Source organism: Diabrotica undecimpunctata, chromosome 6 (assembly GCF_040954645.1).
Source record: "Diabrotica undecimpunctata isolate CICGRU chromosome 6, icDiaUnde3, whole genome shotgun sequence".
Classification (NCBI taxonomy): Eukaryota; Metazoa; Arthropoda; class Insecta; order Coleoptera; family Chrysomelidae; genus Diabrotica; species Diabrotica undecimpunctata.
Genome location: NC_092808.1, coordinates 19,153,336 through 19,167,856, shown reverse-complemented (window position 1 = coordinate 19,167,856; position 14,521 = coordinate 19,153,336). Strand labels below are relative to the sequence as shown.

The 14,521-nt window shown below is 34.5% G+C and overlaps 2 protein-coding genes across 2 annotated transcripts in view; one reads left to right on the top strand and one right to left on the bottom strand.

Annotated features, from left to right (window-relative positions):
- The window catches only part of scro (scarecrow), a 125,715-nt gene that overhangs the window by 51,547 nt on the left and 59,647 nt on the right, over positions 1-14,521 (bottom strand). The gene's annotated exons all lie outside the window — the stretch shown is intronic.
- Positions 2,106-3,817, top strand: LOC140443050 (uncharacterized). Its single transcript, XM_072534095.1, has 2 exons — positions 2,106-2,281; positions 3,308-3,817. Exons 1-2 carry the CDS (start codon positions 2,231-2,233, stop codon positions 3,815-3,817), a joined length of 561 nt encoding a protein of 186 aa, XP_072390196.1. The 5' UTR covers positions 2,106-2,230.

The following is a 14,521-nucleotide window of genomic DNA, read 5'->3' as shown; positions in this document are numbered from 1 at the left end:
TCCCATCCGATGCAAAACAACTTGCCGTTTGACCCCAGTATAAGCTTGATATTATTTGAACATCTTGTAATCAATGTTTAGATTTTGCAAGAATTCCATTAGCTTCTCGTTCTTAATGTTATCAAAGGCCTTAGTATAGTCAATAAAGCAGACGTACATCTCTTTGTCAGTAAATTCAATACAAACAGGGCACCGCTGGTTCCCAAATCACTGCAGAATCAGTTCTTGTAAACTTCTGTTATGTATAACAGCCTGTTCAGGTGGTACAGATTAAGATTTTTGTTCCAATCAATAAGAATGTAAAATTGCTTAGGCACATAGTTTTAAATGAGCGCGAAAATTACTAAGTTCTTATGAAGAACCTCGTTGAGATTTTAAAACTCGACATTTCGGCATCCATTTTGGAGCCATTATCATGATTAAACTTTGTGAGGAGATAACTGGTGATGAGCAGTTTAGGTACTCAGAAGGCTCTTTTTTGCATGCGAATACTCTTACAAAATAGCATTGTATTTTGCATGTTTTATAGGTTTCGGAAAATTCTTTTGATAGAGTACCACACAGTACCTACTATTTCAATGCTTGGACTCTTATCAAAGTTGGTCTGGACACATATGACATTAGATTGCTAAAAAATCTACTACAATCAGACAGCTTGTATTAAGGTGGATCAGGAGGTTTCAGCTAAAGTTTCTATTAAGCGTAGTGTCAGACAGGGATGTGTGATGTCATACCAGTTTTTGAGATAGCGTTAAATAATCGTCGCGAAGGTGTTAAAATCGGTGGTGATATTATTAGTAACATCGGATACGCAGATGACACCCTCGTGAGTCTAGAAGACCTTTAAACACCGTTGAACGCTGTAAACAACGAAGGCACTGAAAAGGGCTTAACAATCAATGCAAAGAAAACAAAATGGATGGTGATCTGAAAAAATAATATCGAAGACTCGCTACTAAAATTAGATAACAAAATACTGAAAAGGGCGGAATACTTTAGATATCTGGGTAGTTGGATTGACTGTAGGGTTGAAAGTGACGAGGAAATTTCGCCCAGAATAGAACTCGCACGAAAAAGCTTTATTAAGTGGCCTTATATATTGTGCAGATTCCTATTGGACTGTCTGGATTCGATCAAAATATCGTTTGGAATAAATTATCGTATTGAGCTTGCGGTGTGATCGGGCTGTATATCGTAGAAAGAATTTTAATACATGACTCGCTAGGCTTATAAGCTGGTAATCATCACTGTTGATACGGCGAGACTTGAAACAGAATATCATTACATTTTTGTTTACTGAAAATTATATATCATAAAATATTTACCCACAAGTTTCATAAATACTATACATTTGTAACGAAATAATTTATATAATATAATTTCCAAACCCTTTTCAAGTATATACAAACCCGCTTCATCAATTAATCACAATTTAATTACAGTCAGCCATGATTAAATTAGTCTCCCCTCCTGTCTGTGTATACTCAGTTAAAAGCTTGTTGATAAATTATTGTTTAGAAATTAATTTCAGAATTTAATATAGTTGTTACAATATTCATAATACCTATTTTTTCATACTTAAGTATTTGAATATTAAATAAATATACATGCTGGTATTGGAACGTACATTTGAAAATATTGTAAGCATATTAAAAGAAGGGTTTGATAGACAATCTAAAAAACAGTAATTTCAATGATGTTTAAAATAACCATTGAGAAAATATTCAAGTATTATATAAAATAAAAAAGATTGAAAAGCACTTGGGCCTGATAAATTACTGGAGAAGTATTGGTACAATTGCATATTATAGACTATAAGTATAAGTTATAGTATCAAAACCTTTGAAAATGGTAAAAAGTTTAAAAAAACAGTAACAGGGTGGAATCCATTGTAAAAAAAGAAAACAACAAAAATTACAGGAAAAATAATTTACAGGCGATCTAATGTCGGGAAGTGGACGAGGTGGGTTTTTAAGGGTAAGAACCGTTTATCATGATTTCCAGCAAAACTACAAGTTCCATGGACAAAAGTTAAATAGTAAAGTTGTAGTTAGTTGATTTTATTATCTAAATAAGCGTATCTTTTGGAGTGGAGAAAGAGGAAATCGAAAAAAAGATTAGATATCTCTTAAGTCACTTTGCACGGGAAGTAAAAAAAGAGAAAGATTCAGAAAAAAGTGGTAATGGAACCGAAGAAACTTACAAAAGTAAATGGTTTGCGTATAAGTTAATGGAATTTCTGAAGGATAAGAATAAACCTATTGTAACGCAAGATTCAGAGGTATGTATATCATATTTACACTGTAGTAGATACTTTATTCATTCTTAATAATTGAGTTCATATTTATACATAAATTTGAAAATATTGATATAATCATATTGGTATATCGTATTTCATTTATCATATTGAAAAGGCAATGCTCCTTCTTGAGAAATGAAGAATTCGGCCAATTCGTTTCTCACATTTTGTGCCGCAGCTCCACTCCTTCTTGCCCTTCTGCCAAAACTGAGCAATTCATTAGAGGAAGCATTTCGTTTCCAAAGCCCAGGATTAATTGCTCCAGTATCCGAACATTCTACATCAATCATTCCAGGTGGAGTGTAAAGATTTCTTGAAGTGTTTTTTCGCAAGAAATTGTGTAGGTGAATTAAGGCCAAAACTACGTTCGTTGCAGTTTCTGGTTCCAACAACATGGGCCTACGGAGCACTCGGAAAACAGCACTTAAAATGCCAAAAGCATTTTCTGACACTCTTCTTGCGCGGCTCAATCGATAGTTGAATATTCTATTTTTTGAACCTTTTTCCTGATGTCCTGCGAATGGCTTCATTATGTTTGTTGATAGTGGGAATGCGTCATCCGCCACAAAAACAAATGGAACATCAGTGCTTCGTCCTAGTAATGAACAAGCAGGTGGAAGGTTTAGGGTATTTTCTTCAAGGCACTCTTTGAAATATGAATCGTTGAATACGCCCCCGTCCGATATTCGTCCCTGACATCCCACGTTTGCATATATAAAATTATAATTTGCGTCTACAACAGCGAACAAGACAATGCTAAAGAAGCTCTTGTAGTTGAAAAAATCGGTTCCTGAATTTATAGGAGCTTGTATTGATATATGTTTGCCGTCCATAGCTCCGACACAATTTGGAAAATTCCATTTGTCGTTGAACTGCTTGGCTATAAAGTACCAACTTTCGTTAGTTTTATTCATCTGAAAATAAAAGTTACATACCATAAACAGACGAACGAACTATAAATTGCAAAGCAAAAAGTGGATTAATTTAGAAATTAATATTTTGTTTCAGGGTAAACGAAAACGAAAGGAAGAAGATTCACAAGAAGTAGAAACAGACGATGGAGAAGAGTCGCTACAAGTATTGGAACAGAGCATTGATGGTTCCGAAAATGATGTTGGAACAAGAGCTCAATCTCAATCTAAATCAAACTCAATTAACATTGTGAAGTCCAGTGGTCGAAAAAGTATGGCTACTAATTTACCAATTGTAAACGAGGCAGTGAATCTTATGCGATCTATTACTACTAAAAGGGCTGAAAAGGATGAATTTTCATTGTTTGGTGAACAAGTTGCAATGAAGCTTCGAAAAATTGTGTCGCCATTTGCTAGACTTTCCGTTCAGAATATAATTAATACTGTTCTATTTGAAGCAGAAATGTTCAAATACGATAATCCTCATTTCATAAATCATTCTCATCCATCTACTCCACAAGCATATCCACTGCAATCATTCAATGTTGCCCATAATTCAATACCATCTCCAGGACAATATTGCAGTTGTAATTTATTATATTTTTAAATATATAACAAACTACGATGAATAGTTATTTTTTCTTACCTTTACGTAATCTTGAAGAGCATCTATAAGCGCTTTGCATACCTCTGCAACACATTTTGAAATAGTTTGCTTAGATATTTTGAAGGTATACATGAGAGAATGGTAGGAATCTCCACTGGCAAAAAAACGTAGCGTAAGTGCAAGTCGTTCAGAGGCAGGAATTGCTGCTCTAAATGACGTATCTTTTTTTGAAATAACAGGTCCAATAAAATCTAACAATGTTTGGTAATCTGTTTTGGTCATTCGAAAAAAATTTCTGAATCCTGCGTCACATCTATATTCCAAATTTAATTCATCTGCGTCGTCAGAAATCAAATCTTTCATAAGATCCGTGGCACTGTACCTATTACGACTTCTGAGGCTTGGGCGAACCCAAAACCTCTTGGGACGTTTATATGAAGTAGAGGCAATTATTACAACAGCTGCAGCCGCAAGAATCATATCCTCTTCTGAACTCATTATTGACACGCAACACTGTACGACTGCTACGTACACACTACAAATATTGTGTGGACACCAGCGACACCAATCGGTTTTGCCGATCGGCAATACCGATCGGCAAGGTATGGCATAATGTGGATGCGCCTTAAGATCTGCAACTATTGTCTTTATACTTTTTCACATTACCTCAAAATTTCTGCAAAATATTAAAATATCCGAGTTTTTGGTTTTTTATCTTTATCTTCTACAAAAAAATTATTTTTTTTCACAAAATTTGGTAAAAACTTATTTTTAAATGTCCTAAGTACACTGCAAATTTTTTTAATTCTTACTTTATTCCTTTTATTTTGTTTTAATATCGAAAAAGCACCTTAATTCTCGATCGAAAATTCTCACGTCAAATTATCTGCTTTTTTAAAAAAATCGGTGCGCTTTTTTGTTCGTTGAAATCTTCGGGAACATAATCTGATATATAAATAATCTTTACTGGCGAGGTAAATACAGACTCTAAATATCATTTGATATTCTATAGGAGAATATCAAAAACAATGTAGTGTAGGTTTATGCTACAACTGAAAACGCGTATGATGGTGAAATAAATACTTTTTACGGAGACCTTAAATAAGCTATAGACAACAACAAAGAACTTAAAATAATAATTATAGGTTTTAATGCCAAAATTGAAGAATTAATAGAATTCCGAAAGGTTTTAGCGAGTAAGTTCGAATCAGATCCTCCTCACAATCAGGACCAAATTAACGACGTTAACTAAAACATAAATAATAACCTTCTCGAAGCTGGACTACAGATCACAATGAAAAGAAGAACTGTGGAAGACAAAATAAGCAACGGAACTATGTAAGCAATTAATGAAGGAAAGAAGACAAGTGCTAGCGGAAAAAACGCCATACTCAAGAATACGTCAAATTAAATAAAACAATTAGAAAAGAACTAAAGTGTGACATAAAAAATGGAACAAAAACTTAATAGAGCAAGTCATAGAAAACAACTAAGGCTTAAAATGTTTTAAAAGAGGCTTAAATTGTTGTTAAAAAAGGCCAACACTGGGCATTCAGACAATTATCAAAATAAAAGATACCAATAATAAGGAAGAGGGCAAATATTGTATGGGAAATGATGAGGTAGCTGGTTCAACGATTTAAAAGCAAATATTTTGTAAAACTATATTCTCATCATCCCGCATTTAGTAGATAAAAAATAAATACAAATCTCGAAGGACCAGCGACCAACAAGTCGGAAAATTGCAGATTAGTAATAGTATAGGAAATTGCTAATAAGATAAGTAAACTAAAACTTTCGCTAGAAATATTTCATTTTTTTTCCGATTTACATAAATAGCAGTATGGAAATTGCCAACAAATCATCCTTTTGAATGATACTGAAATTACAACTTTTTCCAGAAATCTTATTTCACTAAAAAAAGGTGAGTACGTTGTGAATATATGTTAATATATGTAAAGTTACTTAGTAATGATGTGGTCTTAAATAAATATTTAGAAATAATGTAATATAAGTATAATAATGCACACACACACACACACACACACACACACACACACACACACACACACACACACACACACACACACACACACACACAGACACACACGTATAGTATTCTGATAAAATCATGTCTGCGGAATAATATATTTTTGCATATAAGATATACTAAACAAAAATCAACAATTATTTTTCAGAAAAATGAATTAAGAGAAAGAACAAATGATTTTAAAGAGTCTAATGTAAGAATACCTAAATGAAGACAATTAAGCTGAGAAAAGTGTTGACGGCGAAAGCACAGACGAATTGGGGTACCAGGATGAAGACCATTCTCCGGATTTCCGAAGAGTAGACGTGAGTTGGTTTGTATGGGAAAGGACGGTATGAAGTAGAATATGTTTCCCAGCTTAAATACAAGGATGAGAGATACCAAGGGAAATATTGTCAAACAGCTGCCTCGACCAAAAAGAGGTACTAAAAACTTTAAAAATACTAAGGATATTTGGAGTTTTTTTTATAAATGATAATATGCTGGATATTGGATATAATAGTGGCAAATACAAATATGTATATGCAATCTTTGGCTAGTGACTATGCTTGCGCGCTAGAGATGTTAGACCTACTAATATAGATGAAATTCAAGCTCTTATTGGTCTCTTATATATCACAGGAACATATAAAGCAAGTTATGTCAATTTGAAAGACTTGTGGGAAAGCAGCGGTGGAGGAATTGAGGTATTTCGGCTCACGATGTCACTGAAACGGTTGAAGTTTTTTCTCAGATGTATCAGGTTTGATAAAAAAAATGACCTTGAGCAGAGAAAAAAGTTAGATAAACTAGCAGCAATTTGACAGTTTTTTTATTTGTTCATTGACAATAAGTTGGGTATGGCTTGTCCGAATTAGTAACTATTGACGAAAAATTAGAAGCCTTTAGAGGGCGATGTTCTTTTCGACAATATATACCCAAAAAGCCAAACAAATATGGCATAAAAAATAAAAAAAATTTGCTTTGAACGATGCCAAGATGTTCTATACTGCGAATTTAGAAGTTTACGTTGGACGTCAGCCAAAAAGGCCGTTTTGTTTCAGCTTCTTATGTTGTTAAGCGCCTTATTCAACCAATTTTAAATTCATGAAGAATTACGCTAGATAATTGGTTCATGAGTATACCCTTAGTGGAAAAGCTATTTGAAAATCATAGACTAAGCGTTGTAGTAACTCTACATAAGAATAAAAGAGAATTGCCTCCTTTACTTGTACAAGGAAATCGCCCTGAAAGGCCAAGTATTTTTGCTTTTAAAAAAAATTGTACCCTTGTATTGTATAAAGAAGAAGAAAGTTGTGCATCTAGCTTCAAGTATGTATTTTAACGACACAATAGATGCCGAAACCGGAGATTCCCACAAACCTGAAATATTGACACCATAAAATCCGACCAAAGGCGGCGTCGATGTTGTCGGCAAGATATGTGCAATAATGTGTAACATGTAATTGCGCAAGAACTACAAGAAGGTGGCCAATAATAGTTTTTTATGCTTGTCTAAATGTTGCTAGAATCAACAGTCAAGTTATTTAGTAGGCAAATAATATTGAAGAGAAGACCATCGTAAGACCAAAATTTTTACGAGATCTAGGTTTTGCTTTACTTTAAGGTCATTTAAGCACAAGGGCTTCAATCATATCATTACCAAAAACTTTGAAAGTTAGAATTCGGGAAATTTGTGGTTTTCGAGAAGAAGAACAACGACCAAATATATATTTTCCCCGAAAAGGCAGATGTAAATATTGCGACCGTAAGAAAAATAGACCTACGAAATATTTTTGTAAAAGATGCCTCGTTTGGAACATGCCAATTTTATATGCAATAACTGATATGGAAATTAAGTTGTTTTCAGTCATTTTTATAAAAATTACTGTGATTTAGAAATCTGATAATAAAGACATTCAATATGAATATTAACAAACCATTATTTTTCAAACAGAAGTTTGATTTGTTAACCAAAGTTTGCGTCAATACACAAAACTTTAAGAATATCTTTCCCCTACATATACTTATTAAAAATTTTATACAAACCAGTTCAAAATATGAATGTATCCCTTCTCTTTCAACAAAAAAACTGCAAGTTTGCATTATAAATCGCATGCAAACAATCAGTACAATAGGTATTAACGTTGTCATGAGAAATATTGTGCCAAGCGATTACTTCCGACTGGGGAAAACTAATCCTTGGCAAGCCGGTGGTTAATTACCATAAGCTCAGTTTAATAATGATTTAACCCCAATATTGCACGATCTAATGAGTCCCGGTAAATCGGACCGAACCGTAGACGCGTACACAATAGGGTGTTATGATGTATTAGGACCTGTGTTTATACAAGAAGACGACCATTTAGCCGAATCAATATTAGTATTTGGTAAATTAATAGCGTAGATGTTTGCCACTGTTAAAGAACAACTAACATAATAGCTCTGTATTAATGTTTTGATAAACAAAATATAAAGGTTTTAGTGTGGTACACACGGAATTTTGTTGGAAATTTTACAGCGAGAAGAAAAATAATAACATATTAGCAAAGCGGCAACAAAGTTGGAAAAATATATTAAATTATCTGATGCTTTAAAATTGAAACTTTATGACTAGCTTTTATGTAGTCCAGATTTTAATGTTAAGTTCAAACGACGAAAAAAGTGTTAAGAGGTTACCTTCATCATCATCATCAGTGGTGCTACAGCTCTAGTTGAGCCTTGACCTTCCCCAGTCTATTTCACCAGTCGTTTCTATTCATCGCCAACCGTTGCCAATTTGCCGCGCCGATTTTCCTTGCGTCCTCGTCCACACCGTCCCTCCATCTCAGTCGTGGTCTGCCTCTACTCCTATTTCCCACTGGGACCGATAATAGAGTTCGTCTGGGTGGGTAATTTTCATTTGCTCTTGACACATCCGGCCCATCTAAGCCTACCTATTTTTATGAAGGATATTACATCTCTACCATTTACTATTTTTTTATACTTCTCGTACAATTCGAAATTATATCGCCTTCTCCAAATACCATTCTCACAGAATGCGCCCATTATTCTTCTTAGTATCTTCCTTTCGAAGACGAGCAGAAGATTTGCGTCTGTTTTGGAGATGGTCCATGTTTCTGACCCATATGTCAGCACTGGTAGGATGAGTGTTCTATATATTATTAGTTTGGTTTTCTGGCTTAAATTTCTGCTTTTTAGCTGCTTGCTTAGTCCAAAATAACATTTGTTTGCTAGCAGTACCCTCCGTTTTATTTCTTCAGATGTGTCATTATCGTTTGTTATGAGAGAACCCAAATATGTAAACTTATTTACTACCTCAAAATTATATTGGTCTATACTGAAGTTTTCTTCGGCGTTTCTAGCTCTATCTCTGTTATTTGGAATAGATGCTAACATTTTGGTTTTTTCCTCGTTTATTTTAAGGCCCATATTTTGTGCGGCTGTCAAGAAGGTGGAAGTCATCTCTTTAAGTCCTCGTGTAGTACGTGCGATCAAATCCAGATCGTCAGCGTAAGCCATAATCTGCGTTGATTTATTAAAGATTGTTCCCCTATTGTGTAACTCGGCATCTCTTATAGTCTTTTCTAACGCTATATTAAAGAGAAGGCACGCCAGCGCGTCTCCCTGCCTTAACCCTGCATATGTTTCAAACGCTTGTGACATATCGCCTTGTATTTGCACTCTGCAGATCACTTTACTCATAGTTGTTTTTACGAGCCTTAAGAGGTTACCTTACTTCTATAAAAAAAGTCCATATTCCAAAGGACGTATATGAAAAAGTGTTAATAAATACACTGCTTATTATATTTTCAACCGTGGAACAATAAAATCAAACGTTAGTAAGTATAAGAAATATGTTTTGGTGCGCTCAAGAAAATATTCGAATATGTTGATAGTCTGATAACATACCACGTACGAAGACCGCTTTGCCATTTAATGCTGATAACTTTATTACTAGTAGACCAAGTAAGCGAAGATATCTTTTACAGCATCTTCATGTATAACAGTTTACTACTCTGTTATATCAATCAGTGCTGCTCAACCAACCATTGTCACTAAAACTACATGTTCTTTACTTTAGAACGTATTATTTATAATTGAACTTTGATCAAATAAAAGGCAGATATCGAGCACAGTTTAATAATTAAATCTTGTCCAAGTACTTTCGCTTTCTAGAGCATCTTCAGGGGCACTCGTCAATTTTTGGATCAAAAATGGAGATTTGCTATCTGATTCCAGTAAAGATTTCTAATTATTTTCAGATCTTGGTTGTTAATTCCTGCTTTTTTTAGTATTTCCATCATCTTGGCATGCTGTACTCGATCAAACGCTTTCCGTAATCAACCAGACATGCGTGTACGTCGCAGTTGATGTCTCTTCATCTCTGGAATAAGTCTCTCTAGTACTAACAGCATTTGTGAAACCGAACTGGTTGGGGGGAAATTTGACTTTCACACAGCTTGTAGATTATCTTATGAATTATTTTTAGGAACAATTTTAGGAGATGACTTATGAGGCTTATAGTGCGGTAATCTTCGCATTTTTGGGCTCCTGTTTTTTTTGGAAGTGCAATAAACTCAGATTTCAGCCATTCTGTTGGTATTTCTTCAGATATGAATATCTTTGCGATTATTGCTACTGATTCGTTGTTCATTAGTTTGAGTAGTTCTGCTTCTATATTATCAGGGCCTGCCGCTTTGCGATCCTTTAACTGTGTTATTGCGGAATAAACTTCCTGCTGTAATATTCTTGGTCCATCATTTACCTCTTCTTCTAGCTCAAAGGTGTTATCTCTTTGGTCTTCAAATAGTTTTTCTAGATATTCTTTTCACGTTCTTATTTTACTCTGTTTGTCCAAGATGATGTTTCCGTCAGAATCAGTTATATTTCCTTTCTGCCTTCGTCTTAGTCCCCCTGCGAGTTCTTTAACTTTCCTATGTACATTGTGACTATCGTACTTTGACTGCAGAGTCTCAATTTCTTCGCATCTTTCCCTTGCTTCTTTTTCTTTCGCTTCTCGGATTTTCGTTCTTATTAATATATTTATGGTTTTATATTTGTCTGGGTCATTTTTGGCTTCTCTTCTCTTGTCCACTAGTTTCAGAATCTCATCTGTCATCCATGATTTTTTCTTCATTAATCTATCTGTCTTTAAGTGTTTATCCTTTACATTTTGCACTATTTCTGTAATATGTTTGATCGTTTGTTCTTCGTTCGATTCGTCTCTAATTGCAGTCGTGCTCATTTAACGTGGCTTGGACTCTCATCATCGTTTCAAAGTCTTTCAGCATACGTAGGTCGTATGATTGTGCTTTCCTTTTCTGCACTGTTTTGAGTTTGACTCAAAATACTCCCACCAGTGGAACGTGGTCTGTCTCCAAGTCTGCTCCAGGATGTCTTGGCAGATGTAAAGCTGTTTCGGAATCTTTTGTTAACTAAACTGTAGTCTATTTGATTCCTAATAATTCTCCCGGGTCTGTCTTGAGGGGATTTCTAGGTGTACAGCTTGCGAGTTGGTAATTGGAAGAATGTGTTGGTGACAACTAGTTCTGAGTCTTCTGCGAATTTTTCTAGAAGGTCTCCTCTCTCGTTTCTGGCCCCAAGTCCATATGCTCCAATGTACTGTGTCTTATCCCAGCTCCAATCTTGGCATTAAAATCGCCCATAATGATGAGAATTTCCTGTCGAGTAATTTTCTGTATGATACTGTTGATGTTCTGATAGAACTCAATTGCTTCTTCCTCATCTTTGTCTGCAGTGGAAGACTGCACAGACTTGGATGATGTTTATATTAATAGGGTTGGCTTAGATTATATCATCTTATATAACAAATATTATAAAAATCTTATTATAATAATTCGTTAAAAAACAAATATTGTAATAGATTATAGTGATTCGTTATGTAAGAGACTGTATTTAAATATCTGTAATGTGACTTTATGTATTTAACTAACTTAAATGTAATACAACAGACGTTTTTGTACCCGTGTCAATGGCCGTAGCTGTCGAGACACGTTAATTTCAATAAAAAAAAATTATCTTCTTCAACATGACATGTGTAAACAAATACAACATTTTTAAAAACAGTTTATTTATTTTTTTATTCATTTAATTAAACAATCGTTCCATTTTTTCCCAAAATTTTTATCTATGCAATACGAAGTTTAAACAAAATTTAAATTTAAAAGATACACGTGTACAGATTTATTATGCCACCACAAAAAATAAAGATCTCATTCTACACCAAACTCTATAGGGAGCATAAAATTATTATTTGATTGCCGAGACCGAGCACGTCATTATTTGATGCAAGCAGATAGAGATGTGGGCGCGATGTGTACACGCACGAATAAGTCCTTTCAACTCTAACAAATGCCAATGCTTTTGTTGGGCCATATCTCTATAGCCGCAGGGATATGGTCTCCTCTCTTGCTGCAGATTCGATCCTTTAATTGGAAAAGAATTTATAGCCATTCACTCCCTTTATTCTCTATTATTGTCGACATGTTTTGTCTTTAATAGCTATCTTACGATGATAATTTTATATTTACATTTAAATAAATTCAAATAAAGATAAGTTTAGAAGTGACGTACAGTTTTTTGACATTTATAAACGTCAAATATAATCTAATCTAAACCAGCTCCCGAAAAAGTTAATTTAATAACTTATTAAATTTAATAACGTTGTGAATTTGTAAATAAACAAACTAAATTGTTTCCCCGTAATGGGAAACAAGGCTTATTAAGGAAGTCCTTTCAGACGATAGATCACTTTATTGATGTGAACATAAAAAATTGTGCAAAGGAATATAATAATGTTGAAACTCTATCTATCCATCTATACAGCCCTTGCTGTCCAATTTTGGACATAGACCTCCTCTTCCTTCTTCCACGTCTCTCTATTGTAGGCAGTTTGTATCCACTTCGGGCCTGCGTGTTTCTTCAAGTCATCTGACCATCTCATTTGTGGCCTTCCTCTTTTTCGTTTGTAACTATATGGTCTCCAGTGTATAATCATCTTATTCCATCTGTCGTCTTTCTGTCTCATGGTATGTCCAGTGAACTTCCACTTAAGTTTTGCTATCTGCGTTAATACATCGGTCACTTTTGTTTTGTTGCGGATCCAAGTATTTCTTTTCTTGTCTGATAGTCTGATGTTCAGCATTTGTCTTTCCATGGCTCTTTGGGTCTTTGCTCAAACAAGTGATATAAATAAAAGTGCTACTCTGCTTATAGAAAATAAAAAGTATATTAAATGTTTCAACTTGGTCTCAGATAAGTACAGTTTAGATATATTTGGGTATATATTGAAAAAATTGGAAGCGAAAACTTGGGTAGTCTACATTCCATGACAGTAGGCCATATATTATTTACAATTTTGAAACCAACAAACATTAAAGAAATAAAAAGTATTGGCAGAAATCCTATCAAGGTTTTACTATCATCACGATTAGAAGCTAATAATCTTCTTAAAAATGAATCACTAAAATATCAAAATTTAAGAGCATACATACCAAACCATTTGTTAGAAATTAAACGCTTAGTTAAAGATATATATATACCCAATATGACATTAATTATCTCAAGGAAAACATTGAATCTACGTCTAAGAATATACATATTTATAGGACAAAGCGTGTTTACAAAGAGATTGACTATATAGGTATAGATAAAAAACTATAGTTGTAACTTTTGAGGGTAATATTTTACCCAACTATATAGCTTTTAACAGAATTTATTTCCCTGTCAAACAATTTATTGGTAGAATAATTGTTCAATGCTATTGGATTTGCTTGATATGCACTTCGCTTGTGCCGCTGGTTAATAATCAAACTCCGTGCGAAAACAAAACTGACTTTATTTTGAATTACACAATACATGAATATATAAACGCTTATTAAGTATTATGTCCGCTCGCTCTGAATGCTGTGTCACCGATCTCGTCTCGTATTTGAGTGCTGTCTTCTTTGGGGTGCCTTAAGGGACTCGCCTTATCTTCACATATGGCACAATATATATCCCTACGCCACTATGTTGCCGGATTGTAAAAATGCATACAATAAACTTGAATTAGATAGAGGCGTGAACATGGCCCCCGCCTTGGCAAACACTGCCAACAAAATCGTCTGCTAACGCTAAATGTTCAAATGTTTAAACTACACTTAGTCCGAAACGGGTAGCGGACACACCTTGGAAAAAGAACGAGTTATGATACCATTGTCTGTCTTTATCCTAAAAACTCTGGCTACACCATCACTGCCGCGTAAAAGTTCGATCACGCGACCTAACTTCCACCTTAATGGAGGTAAATTGTCCTCTTTTATGAGCACTAACGTGTTTTCCGCAACTTCACCGTTAGTAGTAGTCCATTTCGTGCGTTTTTGTAGTTCGGAGATGTATTCTTTGTTCCATCGTTCCCATATATGCTGAGAAAGCTGCTGAATATGCTGGAATTTTGAGAGCCGATTAACTGGAACATGACGCAAATCTGGATCTGGATTGGTAATAAGTGGTCTTCCGATGAGAAAATGTGCAGGAGTTAATGGGGAGAGATCATTTGGATCACAGGATAAAGGATGAATGGGTCGGGAATTTATTATAGCTTCAATCTGCACAAGCAACGAATAAAATTCCTCGAACGTTAAGTGCGCGTTTCCCAAAACCCTATGCAA

What these genes read in the sequence shown, in the direction of transcription:
- LOC140443050 (XM_072534095.1), top strand. Translation starts at nt 2,231, where the DNA reads ATGGAATTTCTGAAGGATAAGAATAAACCTATTGTAACGCAAGATTCA. An exon ending in TTGTAACGCAAGATTCAGAG is followed by an intron (nt 2,282 to 3,307) that starts GTATGTATATCA and finishes ATTTTGTTTCAG; the next exon opens with GGTAAACGAAAACGAAAGGA.